This window comes from Octopus bimaculoides, chromosome 18, assembly GCF_001194135.2.
Source record: "Octopus bimaculoides isolate UCB-OBI-ISO-001 chromosome 18, ASM119413v2, whole genome shotgun sequence".
NCBI lineage: Eukaryota > Metazoa > Mollusca > Cephalopoda > Octopoda > Octopodidae > Octopus > Octopus bimaculoides.
This window is the reverse complement of record NC_068998.1, coordinates 27,388,898-27,403,086: the sequence shown is the minus strand read 5'-3', so window position 1 is coordinate 27,403,086 and position 14,189 is coordinate 27,388,898. Positions and strand designations below refer to the sequence as shown.

At 34.2% G+C, this 14,189-nt stretch overlaps 1 protein-coding gene across 1 annotated transcript in view; it reads right to left on the bottom strand.

Moving 5' to 3' along the window:
- Positions 1-14,189, bottom strand: part of LOC106872047 (vacuolar protein sorting-associated protein 37A) — a 56,991-nt gene that overhangs the window by 2,543 nt on the left and 40,259 nt on the right. Inside the window, exons 5-10 of the mRNA XM_014918886.2 lie at positions 12,209-12,410; positions 10,807-10,868; positions 7,500-7,627; positions 6,918-6,976; positions 6,088-6,250; positions 4,874-4,923 (exon numbers count right to left, since the gene is read on the bottom strand). Coding sequence (XP_014774372.1) covers positions 4,874-4,923; positions 6,088-6,250; positions 6,918-6,976; positions 7,500-7,627; positions 10,807-10,868; positions 12,209-12,410 — 664 coding nt within the window. The remainder of the gene's footprint in view (positions 1-4,873; positions 4,924-6,087; positions 6,251-6,917; positions 6,977-7,499; positions 7,628-10,806; positions 10,869-12,208; positions 12,411-14,189) is intronic.

The following is a 14,189-nucleotide window of genomic DNA, read 5'->3' as shown; positions in this document are numbered from 1 at the left end:
TTGGTGCAGCCATCTGGTTTGCCAATCCTCAGTCAAATCGTCCAACCCATGCTAGCAGGGAAAGTGGACATTAAACGATGATGATGATGATGATGATGATATATATATATATATATATATATATTTGGAAACAGTAAGGGATTACTCCAAATGCTTACCAGTTTGCTCTCAGTGAGATATTTAAAATAAGTTATTCATCAATTAATATATTAATCTAATGCTCTCATAAGATAAGAATTTAAAGATATATTCTGTTGGATAATTCTGAATATATAATGTCAACAATAATAAAAATAATAAGGATTATTACAAAGTAGCATAGCATTATCTTTAATTCTTTTTGTATATATACAGCTTTACATAGACCTACACATGTTTTAACTGCAACCCTACTATAATACTGGTGCAGTTTCTTCAGGGTCTTCACTTTTATTCATTTATACTGAGCAAATGTAAATTTCCACATGTGTAAACATCTCGAAGCTTGTTCTTAGATGTAAAAATTTGGTAAAATTCTTCTAAACACAAATCACATATTTTAGTTCCAGATTTGTATGGTTTTGCAGTACAAATCATTTGAGTTCATTTAGAGATAAAAATAAAAGATTCCAAACGAGTTTTAGTAAACTGATCTGGTCTATTAAAGACAGAAACAAAGACTATACAATTAATTGGGAATTAATTTGTACTGCAAAACCATACAAATCACAAATTAATAAATGTGACCTATGTTTAGAAGAATTTTACCAAATTTTTACATCTAAGGGTAATGTAATACATTCTAGATAGGAACAAGCTTTGAGATGCTTGCACATGAGGAAATTCACATTTGCTCAGTATAAATGAATATTAAACATTTAAACAGAATGTTTTGAAATAACGAACTATAAGTGATTATCCATTCAAAACTTGAATTGAAGATGGTTCATGTGTAACTTAACAAACAACTGTACATCATACAACACAGAGTAGATAAACGAAAAACTTTAAACAGTTAAATTGAAAGATATTAAGTAAAGATCCCTGAAGAAACTGCACAGTTATTATAGTAGGGCTGTAATTGCAATGTTTACTAATCAGGGCAGTTAAAACATGTGTAGGTCTATGTAAAGCTGTATATATAAAAAGAATTAAAGGTAATGCTATGCTACTTTGTAATAATCCTTATTATCATTATTATTATTGATACACACACATGCATATATATTTATTAGGTACCCATCTCTCCACTCTGAAGACAGGGGCCAAATCTACCTAATGTTTATATGCTTCCACTACTGGTTGCACATCCTTGACTTTTTGCAAACTATATCTGCCGACATTATGAAGTAATTTCAAGCCCCTAGAAACACACAATAGGCTCATAGCACCATACCTTCTCCCCTTAATTTTCTGTGTCTTTGTATTCTGTGTAAGTTTGCTCTGTTAATATATAGACATCTGTATATTCAAACATGAATATGCAATGTCTGAATATTTTCAGTCTTGTTTTCTCTCTATTTACATGTATATATATGTGTGTATATTTTGTATATCTAGCCTAAGTGGTTTCATTTGTTTATCAGCATCATTATCTCTGTCTGTCTGTCTGTCTCTTTCTCTCTACAAACACACATGTACAGATATAGTTTTTATTGTTGGCTTTATGATAGTCACTTAGCCTAAAGCATTAATTCTAATTAAGCACACATAAGTATCCTTCTGTATGCTAGTGTTATTAAAAAGATTATCAGGCACTGTCTCATACAAGAAATGTTACATTAACAATGCATGTCAAGATAATCTCGTAAATAAAGAAATGATGAGAATGAGTAGGAGGAGAAGATGGATTAATTCAATGATGATGATGAAGAAGTGAAATACAAGGAAGAAGTACTTTAATTTTTAATGACTGCAATAATAGCCACACATAATTTCATTCAATTAATCCTTTCATTGCTATATTGTTGTAGAAATACAGTGCTTTTGTTACAATTAATTTTGAAAATAATAAAGAATTTAGTAAAATAACATTGTTGTTATTAAGCTGATGTTTGGAGCATTAATATAAAATTTTGATGGAAGGTTTTAATTTAGATCACTTTAACTCTTTAGCATTAAAACCAAAAATATCCAACCAAAATGTTCCACTTCTTTTACATTCAAACTGGCCAGATCTGGCCCCTCACACCAACCTCACAATATCATTCTAAAAATGAGCAATTACCCCATAAAAATTTCAAAGCTATAAGGCAATGCATGATTAATTCAAAACAATATGAATAAATAAGCAATACGATTGATAGAATAATCTGAATGTTAAAGAATTAAAAGAGGAAATTCATAGAACCAAAGACAGTTTCAAGCAGGTTGGTATTAACAGAATTAATATAGGTTTGCAAGGTGGAGGCGCAATGGCCCAGTGGTTAGGGCAGCGGACTCACGGTCATAGGATCACGGTTTCGATTTCCAAACCGGGCGTTGTGAGTGTTTATTGAGCAAAAACACCTAAAAGCTCCACGAGGCTCCAGCAGGGGATGGTGGCGAACCCTGCTGTACTCTTTCACCACAACTTTCTCTCACTCTTACTTCCTGTTTCTGTTGTGCCTGTAATTCAAAGGATCAGCCTTATCACACTGTGTCACACTGAATATCCCCGAGAACTACGTTAAGGGTACGCGTGTCTATGGAGTGCTCAGCCACTTGCACGTTAATTTCACAAGCAGGCTGTTCTGTTGATCGGATCAGCTGGAACCCTCAACGTCGTAAGCGATGAAGTGCCAACAACAATAGGTTTGCAAGAATAAAACATTTAGTATATTATAATTTCCTTTCTCAGTAATATTAGAGATCATTATCTTTAGAAGAGAATTACAACTAATATTCTAATATCCTAATCCAATTTTTGTATTTTTTCTTTTTATTCTGTACTTTCTAGATCTCTAAGTTTTGCAAGAATTCTGTCTTAATTTTAATTACTACTAAAGCTAACCATTTGATTAACTTATTATAAACTATTACTATATATATAGATCCAACTACTACTCATTATACTTCTATCATCTTTAACCCTTTAGCATTTAAACCAGCCTACTTGGCTCGAAATATTCAACCTGTTCCATGTTAAAACTGGCTTTTCACTCCTACCAGATAATGTCATTCAAAACATAAACAATCACATCATTGAAATTTCAAAGCTACAAATAATGCATGATTAATTCAAAACAATGTGAATCAATATGTATTGCATTTGACAGAGAAAATCTGAGTGCTAAGAGATTCTTGAAAGCATCGTTTCACTCTTGGGGTGCTAATACTTCTCAATAATTCTTTATACTCTGTTCAAAAATATAGAATCTTCAGATATTAGAATATCAATATTTAGAAATAAATCTTGCTTTTTTACCCAGTACAGCAATAGCTAGGCTCCTAATCTCTCATTCATTTAATTACATTGGATGATGAAATAGTGGAGAAATTTTGAAATTGTTAGACTTACACCATACTAAGGACTGGTGTTCTTAACATTTCTTAGCATTTTCTAAATTATATTTTCCAAACAATTCCAAGTTTGTGAGCATTGTAAAATTATGCACATTAGTGACAACACCTTCATGTATCCCACTATCCATTATTCTCAAAAGAGCCAGGATCTGTGCAACCATTGTCCATTTCACACAAAAACCGACCTGGTTCTGTTTCAATTTGGTATTAACAGCTGCTCTTATTTGGTTGAGGACTATCTGACTATAGAGCTTTGTAGAGCTACATAGGTCAAGAACGATGTTACTTGAGTGTAAAATCTGGGCTCTTCATTAGATCCATGGCCAAGTATCTTGAGGGCTGCTAAATTTGGATGCATTGGAAAACTTCAGTATTAGATGAATGCAAAAAGAAAAAAATAATGAGCAACTCTATAATGGTTTTCTCCCAGCTGGCAAACAAAATAGTAGGAAAATGGCCACAACTAGATGGGCAGTGTCTAAGGGACATGGTGTTGCTCACCAGTTAATTAAACAGCTAGGAACTGACCTATAAGCGGTTGAATTATAGGTGTTCATATAAAACCATTCATGGAAGGAATTGGTGCCATGACTGCTGATAAACTTGGGAGGCTGATCATGTAAAGGAATAAATGGCATATCTGACGATCTACCCAAAACATTTGTATGTTGTGGCTGATGATATATGTTATTTTGTTTCTAGGGTCCTTTCGTAAATCCTTGAGAGGTTGGTGTTTAGAAGTTTAATTTAGTCTTTGTACTTTACAAATTGCTTCAACCTAAAACAAATAGGCTTATGTTTTCTGCTTTTCATCATAAATCTATCTTTTATCATCTGTATTAATTGTTGTGTTATAAAGACGCAATAAAAGCAAATTTCTTTGTTCATCTTAACATTTCTTAGAATAAGTTTTGTTTTGTATGCTAGAATGGTGATCAAATATGAAGGTTTAACTCAAGCTAACATACATAAAAAAAAGAAGCATTACACACTATAGATGCAACTTCTAAGTAGTTGGTCAATAGTACTGACAACCTACTCAGCAACAACAAGAGTGGTAACTAATATTAAAACCCCTTCTGCTGATACTGATGATAGCTTTTTTTCTCTATATGAAATGTGGAGAAATGAGAATCCAGAGCAGTGACAGGATCCAAAACTCACTACTACAAAGCAATAATCCTGGCTATTCTGATATCTAAACCAATGAACAATACCTTGTTTCAACATAAATACAATGGTACAATCATTGATGTATAATCCTACAAACAACATAGAAAAATACTAGAAAAAAGGAGACTGACTGGTATTAAGAGTTAGTATTAAATAAAATTAAGAAGTGGACAAAGAAAACTGGAAAAAAGATTTCAAAAAACAAGATTTTACTTACAGTTCTTTCTTCTGTAAAGCATTGTTTGAATTCTTCAATATCAATTTTTCCTGGAATGAATATTATAAACAATTGTAATTACTTTTGAGAAAACAATTTCTTACTTAAGTTTGTACATTTATATTTAAAAGTAGCTAAATTTCAAGAGATTTATTTTTTTTTAAATACAAAGTATTTAATTTGATTTTTATAGATCTGAATCGTTTTGTAAATTTTGGTTGAATGGGCAGGTTTCGGGTTTCAGGGAACTGATAGTCATTCAAACCATGACTATCCCTGTTTTTGTAGGAATATGGAAGGATGAAGATATGACCCTGTAGTAAAAAAATAATTGATTCATAATAACATAATTTCAGATTGAATCTCACAGCAATACCTTCTCCCTCAGGTCAAGTGAAATTTGGTCAGCAGAATCTGTATGGAAGCCTGTCAAAGAAACCATTCCTGTTCTTGAGTGACAGACTTAAATCGCTGCCACCACCTGGCCTCTGAGTCTGGCGGTACTGGCAACGGCCACACTCAAATGGTGTTTTTTACGTGTCACCTGCACAGGAGCCAGCCAATGTTTTGTTCACATGCCACCGGCACAAGTGCCAGTAAGGCGAAGCTGGAAACGATTACGCTCAAATGGTGCTTTTTACGTGCCACCGGCACGGGAGCAAGACCGCTGCTCTGGCAGTGATCCCGCTGGGATGGTGCTGTTAGCGCTCCACTGGCACGGGTGCCAGTCATCAAATTTGGTTCAGTTTCGATCAAACTTGCCCCAACAGGTCTTCGCAAGCTGAGTTTAGTGTCCAATGAGGGGAAGGTTGGCATGGGTGCCAGTCATCAAATTTGGTTCAATTTTGATTTCGATATAAATGGTGTTATTTATTTCTAACCTTCTGTTAAAACATGTCCAGCCATAAAGTAAATATTACTTTGGTTGGAAACAGAAAGGGCATTTGACCATAGAAAATCTGTCTCAATGAATTCTGTTTCAACCATACAAGCAGAGTTATGTATCTTGTCCAAGAGTACAACACCCTTGGTACATGATAAAGTCTGTGATAGAAAGTGTCTATTTCAACAGACATTATTTCCTAACCTTTGGAAAAGATCAATTAAATAATCAATGATTTTGTATTCAATATATAACTACCATTTTACCCTTCGAAGAATAATACTGTTGTTTGTATGCTACACAAAGCCTGTCTCGTGAAAACCCATCTTACCATTAAGAAAATCTTCAGCAATCTTTTCTGACTTTTCATCTGCTTCCATTACAGCTACCTTTATGTTACTTTGAATACTGGTGGGGTGAAACTGGTCAGACAGACACATATGGTGCTCACTTTCTTCTTCAAATTCGTTCTGTAACATCTCCAACTCATCCAGCTGGAAGGAAATAGTGGATATTTAGTTTATATTATTTTTCCATATTTCTTTGAGATATGACTAAGATGTAACTTGAAACATCATGTTAGAACTGATTGCACTTTATGCATACAAAACCAAAATCAAATTCAACTATAATTTGTATCACATACTGAGTCCCCCGTTAATTATATATGTCCCACTATCTACAAACTACTACATATGTTACCTTCACAAAATTACTCCTTTGAAAAACACAGAAGACATATACATCAGTATAATTTCACTGTCTTTCTTAGCCCAATTTCTGTGCTGATATTTATTGAAGAATGATGTTCAACAAGATGTAAACACTTAAACTTTACATATGATACTTTCTTGGATATTAAGATATTGTCTGTAAGTTGCTTACTTCTATTTATTAGATACAGTGCAGGCTAAACTCTACATATTCTGTAGTACAATACAATAATGAAACAAAATGTACAAGTAATTTATTAATTTATTGATAGTTTAACAAACTGATATTATATTTATACATCATAGTGTATACATATACACCTACTGGGATTAAACGTTTGAAATCAAGAAATAAACATTAGAAACAACAGACATGCTTAGCATTGTCAGTAATTCTGGTGAACTAATATTTATTTTAGTAACTACAAAATGTTAGTTATTTTCTTACCTTCTTTAGCAAGGACTTTTTAAGTTGTTCTGTCACTGGTTTTTTCTTCAAATTTTTTTCTATAAAACGTATATTTTAAAAAATGATAAAAATTTAAAATATGATGCTGCAGAAGATCAAAACCAGAAAATGACTTTCACAACAGGGTCAGACTAAGAAATGACAGAATGATAACCTATGTCTACTAATCTAGGTTCACATCTTGTAAGTTGGTACTATGAAATTTAATAGAAATCAATAATATATTCTCTGATGCAAACATTGGTAAAGTTAAATTGCATAGGCATTAGAATTTTCCCTTCAATGGCTCATATAATTAGAATGCTGACAAAATTGAGACAATGTACACAACACATCCGAAAATTTCTACTACAAGTGATAATAATTTGAGGGACACAACACTTCGAAGTCTTCCTTTCATAAATGAAGTTCTAATTAGTTTAAGAGTAACTGAAACTAAGTTAAATCACATATATTAATATTCTTAACTTTAGTTCTATCTACACACTTAACAAATAAAATTCCCAAACAATGGAAATGGAAAATTGCAGTCTTGAATGACAGCCGTTGATTTTAACTAACCTGCAAGGCTAATACATTCATCAGACATTTGTTGGCGTTCTTTCTCAATTTTAATCACTTCAGGTAGATTCTGAAGCATTTCAAACAGTTTGCCCTCATCATTCATCAGTTCGTTTAACTCTGTTATACTGAAATAGAAACATTGTTTCATTATTAATAATATTAACGATTTTGCTAAACATGTAAAGTTTATAAAAATATTCAGGAAAATAGCAACAGAATTAAGGTTAACATTATTGAAAATGTATTATTTATAACATCCCTAATATAGCAGTTTATATTTTTACTGGGGCTAACTTATACAAGGCTTATAAACATTATCAATTTATCTTGAACAAATCAAATGATGATTTGGAATGACAGGACTTATCTTGATTAACTGTATGCAGAAGTATTTCTTATCTTTTAAAAGCAAATAACTTTTTAAAGCAGTTTTTGCTGAAAAATATTTATTTCAATAGAAGAGCATTCCTTAGGGAATAGGCATCGCAAATTTTCATACTTTTTATTCCCAACTTAGAAAATACTATAAAATGGGTTAGGCAATAAATTCCCTTGTCTGTATTTCATACAAGAAATCAGTGAAACCTCTTCAGTTACCATACTGTCACATACTTACATTTATACATACATATCATTTTTTCTTTTTATCTTTTACATGTTTCAGTCATTTGATTGCAGCCATGCTGGGGCACTGCCTTGAAGAATTTTTAGTTGAATGCATCAACCCCAGTACTTATTCTATCAGTCTCTTTCGCTGAACTGCTGTGTTACAGAGATGTAAACACACCAGCACAAGTTATCAAGCAGTGGTGGTGGGGGCAAACAGACACAAACACATATATATTCTTTTTTTTTTCTTTTTACTTGTTTCAGTTATTTGACTGTGGCCATGCTAGAGCACAGCCTTTAGTCGAACAAATCGACCACAAGACTTATTCTTTGTAAGTCTAGTACTGATTCTATCAGTCACTTTTGCTGAACTGCTAAGTTACAGGGATGTAAACACACCAACATCAGTTGTCAAATGATAGTGGGGGGACAAGCACAGACATATATATACAATGGGCTTTTTTCAGTTTCCGTCTACCAAATCCACTCACAAGGCTTTGGTTGGCCCGAGGCTATAGTACAAGATGCTTGCCCAAGGTACCACACAGTAGGACTGAACCTAGAACCTTGTGGTTGGGAAGCAAGCTTCTTTTAGTTTCCATCTACCAAATCTTCTCACAAGGCTTAGGTCAGCCCAAGGTTCCACACAGTGGGACTGAACCTGGAACCATGTGGTTGGGAAGCAAGCTTCTTACTAGACAGCCACATCTGTGTATGTTTACATTTTAGGTTGCTTTTTTGGGAAATTTTTTTAATGCTTCTGCAGTTATTTTTTTTATAAATTATACATGACATTATATAGTTTAATGATTTGGTGGTGGTGGTGGTGGTTATTAAGGTTAGCTAGTTTAACTTTGATCTTCAGAAACTACTTAGATTTCTTTTCCTTTTTTTTTTCTTTCTGCAATTTGGGAATGTAGTTTTTATCTCACTGATACAAAATTGATAAAAGGTAAGCGACTAGTGACAAAAGGCTGTTTTCCCTGCTGGTATAGAAATTAAGTTTGTATAACAAAAGCTGATATTTGTCAAGTTTTATTGAAGGTGAAGATAATAGTATGAAGGTATCTTGGTATGAGCTGTTTAGAATATACAGACTGCAGCTAGGACATTATCACATCAAATCTTGAGTTGTTTATATCAATCTTATATCATGAGATATATATACTGCAGGCTTAAAACTGACAACCATAACATCAGCAGCAGCCACCATCACAACAACAGCAGAGTGTGTTTAAACAGTAGTGAATATACTTTAGAAACATGATATGTATGCTGATGACAAATTAATAGTTTTCATTTTACTTGCTATTCTAATCTAGTTTTATGGTCTCCTGATTTCTGTCTATGTGAGATGATTTATATGATATATGAAAATTTTTTAACATGCGCAGGAGTGGCTGTGTGGTAAGTAGCTTGCTTATCAACTACATGGTTCCGGCTTCAGTCCCACTGTGTGGCACTTTGGGCAAGTGTCTTCTACTATAGCCTTGGGCCGACCAAAGCCTTGTGAGTGGATTTGGTAGACGGAAACTGAAAGAAGCCCGTCATATATATGTATATTATTATGTGTGTGTATTTCTGTAAGGCAGTGATGTAAATGTTAAAAAAAAAGGAGATATTCAAAAGGGGTCTGGTGGATACATTTAAACTGGCTGACTAAATATTTTTTTATTATTTTTAATTGTTTCAGTCATTTGACTGCAGCCATGCTGGAGCATTGCCTTGAAGGGTTTTTAGTCAAACAAATCAATGTCAGAACTTACTTTTTTTAAAGCCTGGTATTTATTCTATCAGTCTCTTTTGCCAAACCACTAAGTTACAGAACCTATCATATTAGTTTGTGTTCATTATATTGTTTTTAGTCCAAACACTTCCAGCTTTATGCTATTGACTATTATGTATTTCACAGAAGAACAACTTTTCCCTTTTATGGCAACAGTGTGTTCATGGGTACAAAGTGTTCTGACATGCTGTGTGTCAGCAGCCAGAAGTACCTGGGCCATTTGAGCCTAAATAAGACAGTGCTTATATCTGCCAATCAATGAAAAAATTGTTATTTGTACCATATATAGCAAGATCTGAATGTGAAATCTGCTAGAGGCTATTTTACACTGACATTGTAAAAGGGAAAAGTTAACAGTGACTAACATATTTTGCATTAAAATCTGCCAAGACATCATTAAAGTTTCAGCTTTACATTTTACTTTTAGGCACTGGCATGACTGTGTGGTAGGAAGTTTGCTTCCCAACCACATGGTTCTGGGCTCAGTCCCACTGTGGCATTCCGGGCAAGTGTCTTCTACTATAGCCTTGGGTTGACCAAATCCTTGTAAGAGGATTTATGTGAGTATGTCATTGTGTATGAGTTTGTCCCCTGTGACCTAGCAGTTTGGCAAAAGAAACTGACAGAATAAGTAGCAGGCTTTACAAAAAATAGTAAGTAATGGGGTTGATTCATTCAACTAAAATTCTTCAAGGCGGTGCCCCAGCATGGCTGCAGTCTAATGACTGAAACAAGGAAAGAAAGAAAATGATAAAAACTACTTAACTACTGGAAAATAAGCGACAATTCTCTATTCTATGGTTTTGTTTGTGTTATGATGGCCAAAATACATTTCTAAAGCATGCAAAATTATCTCTATGGTTGGGCGGAAAAAAAAGACAACCATCATATGAGTTCAATAAGTATTACCTCTTGGTTTTCAATGAAGGAAATGAAGTAGGTAATTCTGGCATTTTGTATCCACTGAAATACTAAAAAACAAAACAAGAAATTATATTATAGAACAATAAAATAGTGATATAATAAAAAGAGTATGCAATATAATGTTTGAAATTGAAGTAAATGAAATCACAATCTCTGATGTATTAGAATTGAAAATAAGCATTTTAAATTACAAGAAAAAAAGTTATCAACTAAAAGCTGGAAGATGTAATTCTAAAAACAATCAAGCTTGTATTATATTTTTGTATGGAAACTTGCAATTCACTCAGTGAGTAGCTGATCAAAATGGAAGAGTGTCAGAAAAGAAATATCAGGTATTTAGCTTTGCTCTACATCCTAAGATATGGTTCAGGTTTACACTGCTATTCAAATATGTACCAGTAATACCAAAATTGATTCAATTACAAATCTTCTCTAATGTAAATAAATACAAAAAGAAGCATAAACCAAAGTCTATTTCACTTATTTTCTAATCCATCTGGCCAAGTGTCAGACACTACAAAACTTTTCCTTCAATAATTCATGCAAATAGTTAACATTTTAAAACTCATTCAGATTCTTCCAGTATTGAAAAACATAAAAAAGTACATAGAAAAGTTTTTAAAATAGCCACTCAAATTAGGTTTCATTTACTGGAGCATGTTATGGACACTAATATGAACCCTAATGAATAAGGGGAGTACATATCAAAATATGTATATAAATTTTTTTCTCCATTTAAAACAAGCGATTTAAAAAAAAATTATATAGGCGTAGGAGTGGCTGTGTGGTAAGTAGCTTGCTTACCAACCACATGGTTCCGGGTTCAATCCCACTACGTGGCACCTTGGGCAAGTGTCTTCTACTATAACCTCGGGCCTACCAAAGCCTTGTGAGTGGATTTGGTAGACGGAAACTGAAAGAAGCCCGTCGTATATATATGTATATATATATATGTGTGTGTGTGTATATGTTTGTGTGCCTGTGTTTGTCCCCACCAACATCGCTTGACAACCGATGCTGGTGTGTTTATGTCCCCGTAACTTAGCGGTTCAGCAAAAGAGACTGATAGAATAAGTACTAGGCTTACAAAGAATAAGTCCTGGGGTCGATTTGTTCGACTAAAGGCGGTGCTCCAGCATGGCCACAGTCAAATGACTGAAACAAGTAAAGAGTAAAAAGAGTATCTATCTATCTATCTCTCCCTCCCTCCATGCATGCATGCATGCATGCATGCATGCATGCATGTATGTATGTATGTATGTATGTATGTATGTATGTATGTATGTATCAATGTAAGTGTTACTTAAAAACTTTGTGAATAGATGTTGTTTCACCAACAGGTACAACCAAAAAATTATTATTTTCTCTGAATAAAAAGAAATGTTACCTCTGGATTATGAGGAGGTTCCTGAAGGGGAAAATTTTCCAAGGTTGATTGGTTTCCATTTGCAGTTAACACCGGTGTCTTTGTGCAAGGGTTAACTGGAGTATTCGCTGGTCGAAAATGTGGATACATATTGCTTATATTTGCAACTGGACTTTGTGAAGGAAGTTGGCCCACGTAATATGGAGCAGGAGTGTTAATATTGCTATAAGAAGAGAAAATACGTTAAATAAATTTATGAGCAGTAACACTAATATATAGGACAATACTGAAATAAACTATCTAATACACACACACACACACACACATATGTATATGTATATCTATGTTTATATGTATGATGGCTGTTGACTTGGCTGTCGACTTACTGAGTATGACTTTTCTTAATACCAACACTGACAGAGTCCATATACATGGGTACTAAGCTAGTAAAAGCTAACAACACATAACCATATAAGTGATAAAGGGTTAAATATTTACAGTTTAGAAAATTACTACAAGACAGAGATAGTCTATATGCTGTGACAGGAAATGACGTTTTAATCCAACAAGAGTTTTACAAATTTTTCCATACAGACGACATGAACGTGATTGAATTAGTTGTGAAAACAGTTAAAAATAGATATTGTCACATTTCATGTACCTAGTCAAAGCAGATTTACTTCTGCAGATTTTATTACAATCAGAGCAAGATAGTTCAACTGATTGTAACTATAAATAGTCAGTAGGGGGCCTAAATATGTACTTCCACTTATGACAAACCAACCTAGCTTGGAAGAGACAGATATGATAGCATGTATCACAAGTAAGAAAAAATGGACCATTGGCCATACAAACAAGGTAGTACCTTCTTGAATTTCACTCCTCTATTTTGGCCATCCATTGCATCAGTCTCCTTCTTTAATGAACTACTTATTGAATTTTTGAAATGCATTTCTGGTTTCCCTTTGCTTCTTCAGACTCAAGTGGCTATTTAAGCCTGACAAGTCACAGAGACAGCTAAGTGTTTTATAGGTGTGAAACCAATGGTCACTCTCTGTCCAGCCATAACAAATAACATTCTAAATACACACACACACACATATATCTCATGATTGTTGTTTAATGTCTGCTTTCCATGCTGGCATGGGATGGACAGTTTGACTGAGAACTGGCAAGCCGAGAGGCTGCACCAGGCTTCAATCTGATTTGGCAAGGTTTGTACAGCTGGATGCCCTGCGTAATGCCAACCACTCTGAGAGTGTGGTGGGTGCTTTTTATGTGTGACCAGCATAGGAGCCAGTCAAGTGGAACTTATTCTATCAGTCTCTTTTGCTGAACCGCTAAGTTACGGGGACATAAACACACCAGCATCGGTTGTCAAGCGATGTTGGTGGGGACAAACACAGGCACACAAATGGTGCTTTTTATATGCCATCCAAATCGAGGAAGTGGAGCAGGTAAAATTCAGGTTACATATGTTTCCTAGCTCGCAGATCCTCTGATGCAATAATTACCTAATGAGGGGTACTCAGCTAGCTATGCATCAAGCCAAAGATACCTTAATTATATGAAGGTTACATTCTTGTTAAATAATGCTAAGTTAACTAGCCAAAGATTTAATTTTCAAATTAAACCTTCAAGGGTTATATGCCCACAGCCATTGCTGTTTGATGAATTGTCTATAAGGTTACACGCTTTATGGACACGAAACAATTGGTCACTCTATGACCATATTATTAACCTCCTGTAAATGTATTACTGCTCTAGCTTTTAGAGTCCTTCATTTTTAGATATATGATTCACTGACAAGGCTGTGTGGTAAGTAGCTTGTTTACCAACCACATGGTCCCGGGTTCAGTCCCATTGTGTGGCACCTTGGGCAAGTGTCTTGTACTATAGCCTCGGGCCGACTAAAGCCTTGTGAGTGGATTTGGTAGATGGAAACTGGAAGAAGCTCGTCGTATATGTATATATATATGTGTGTGTGTGTGTGTGTGTGTGT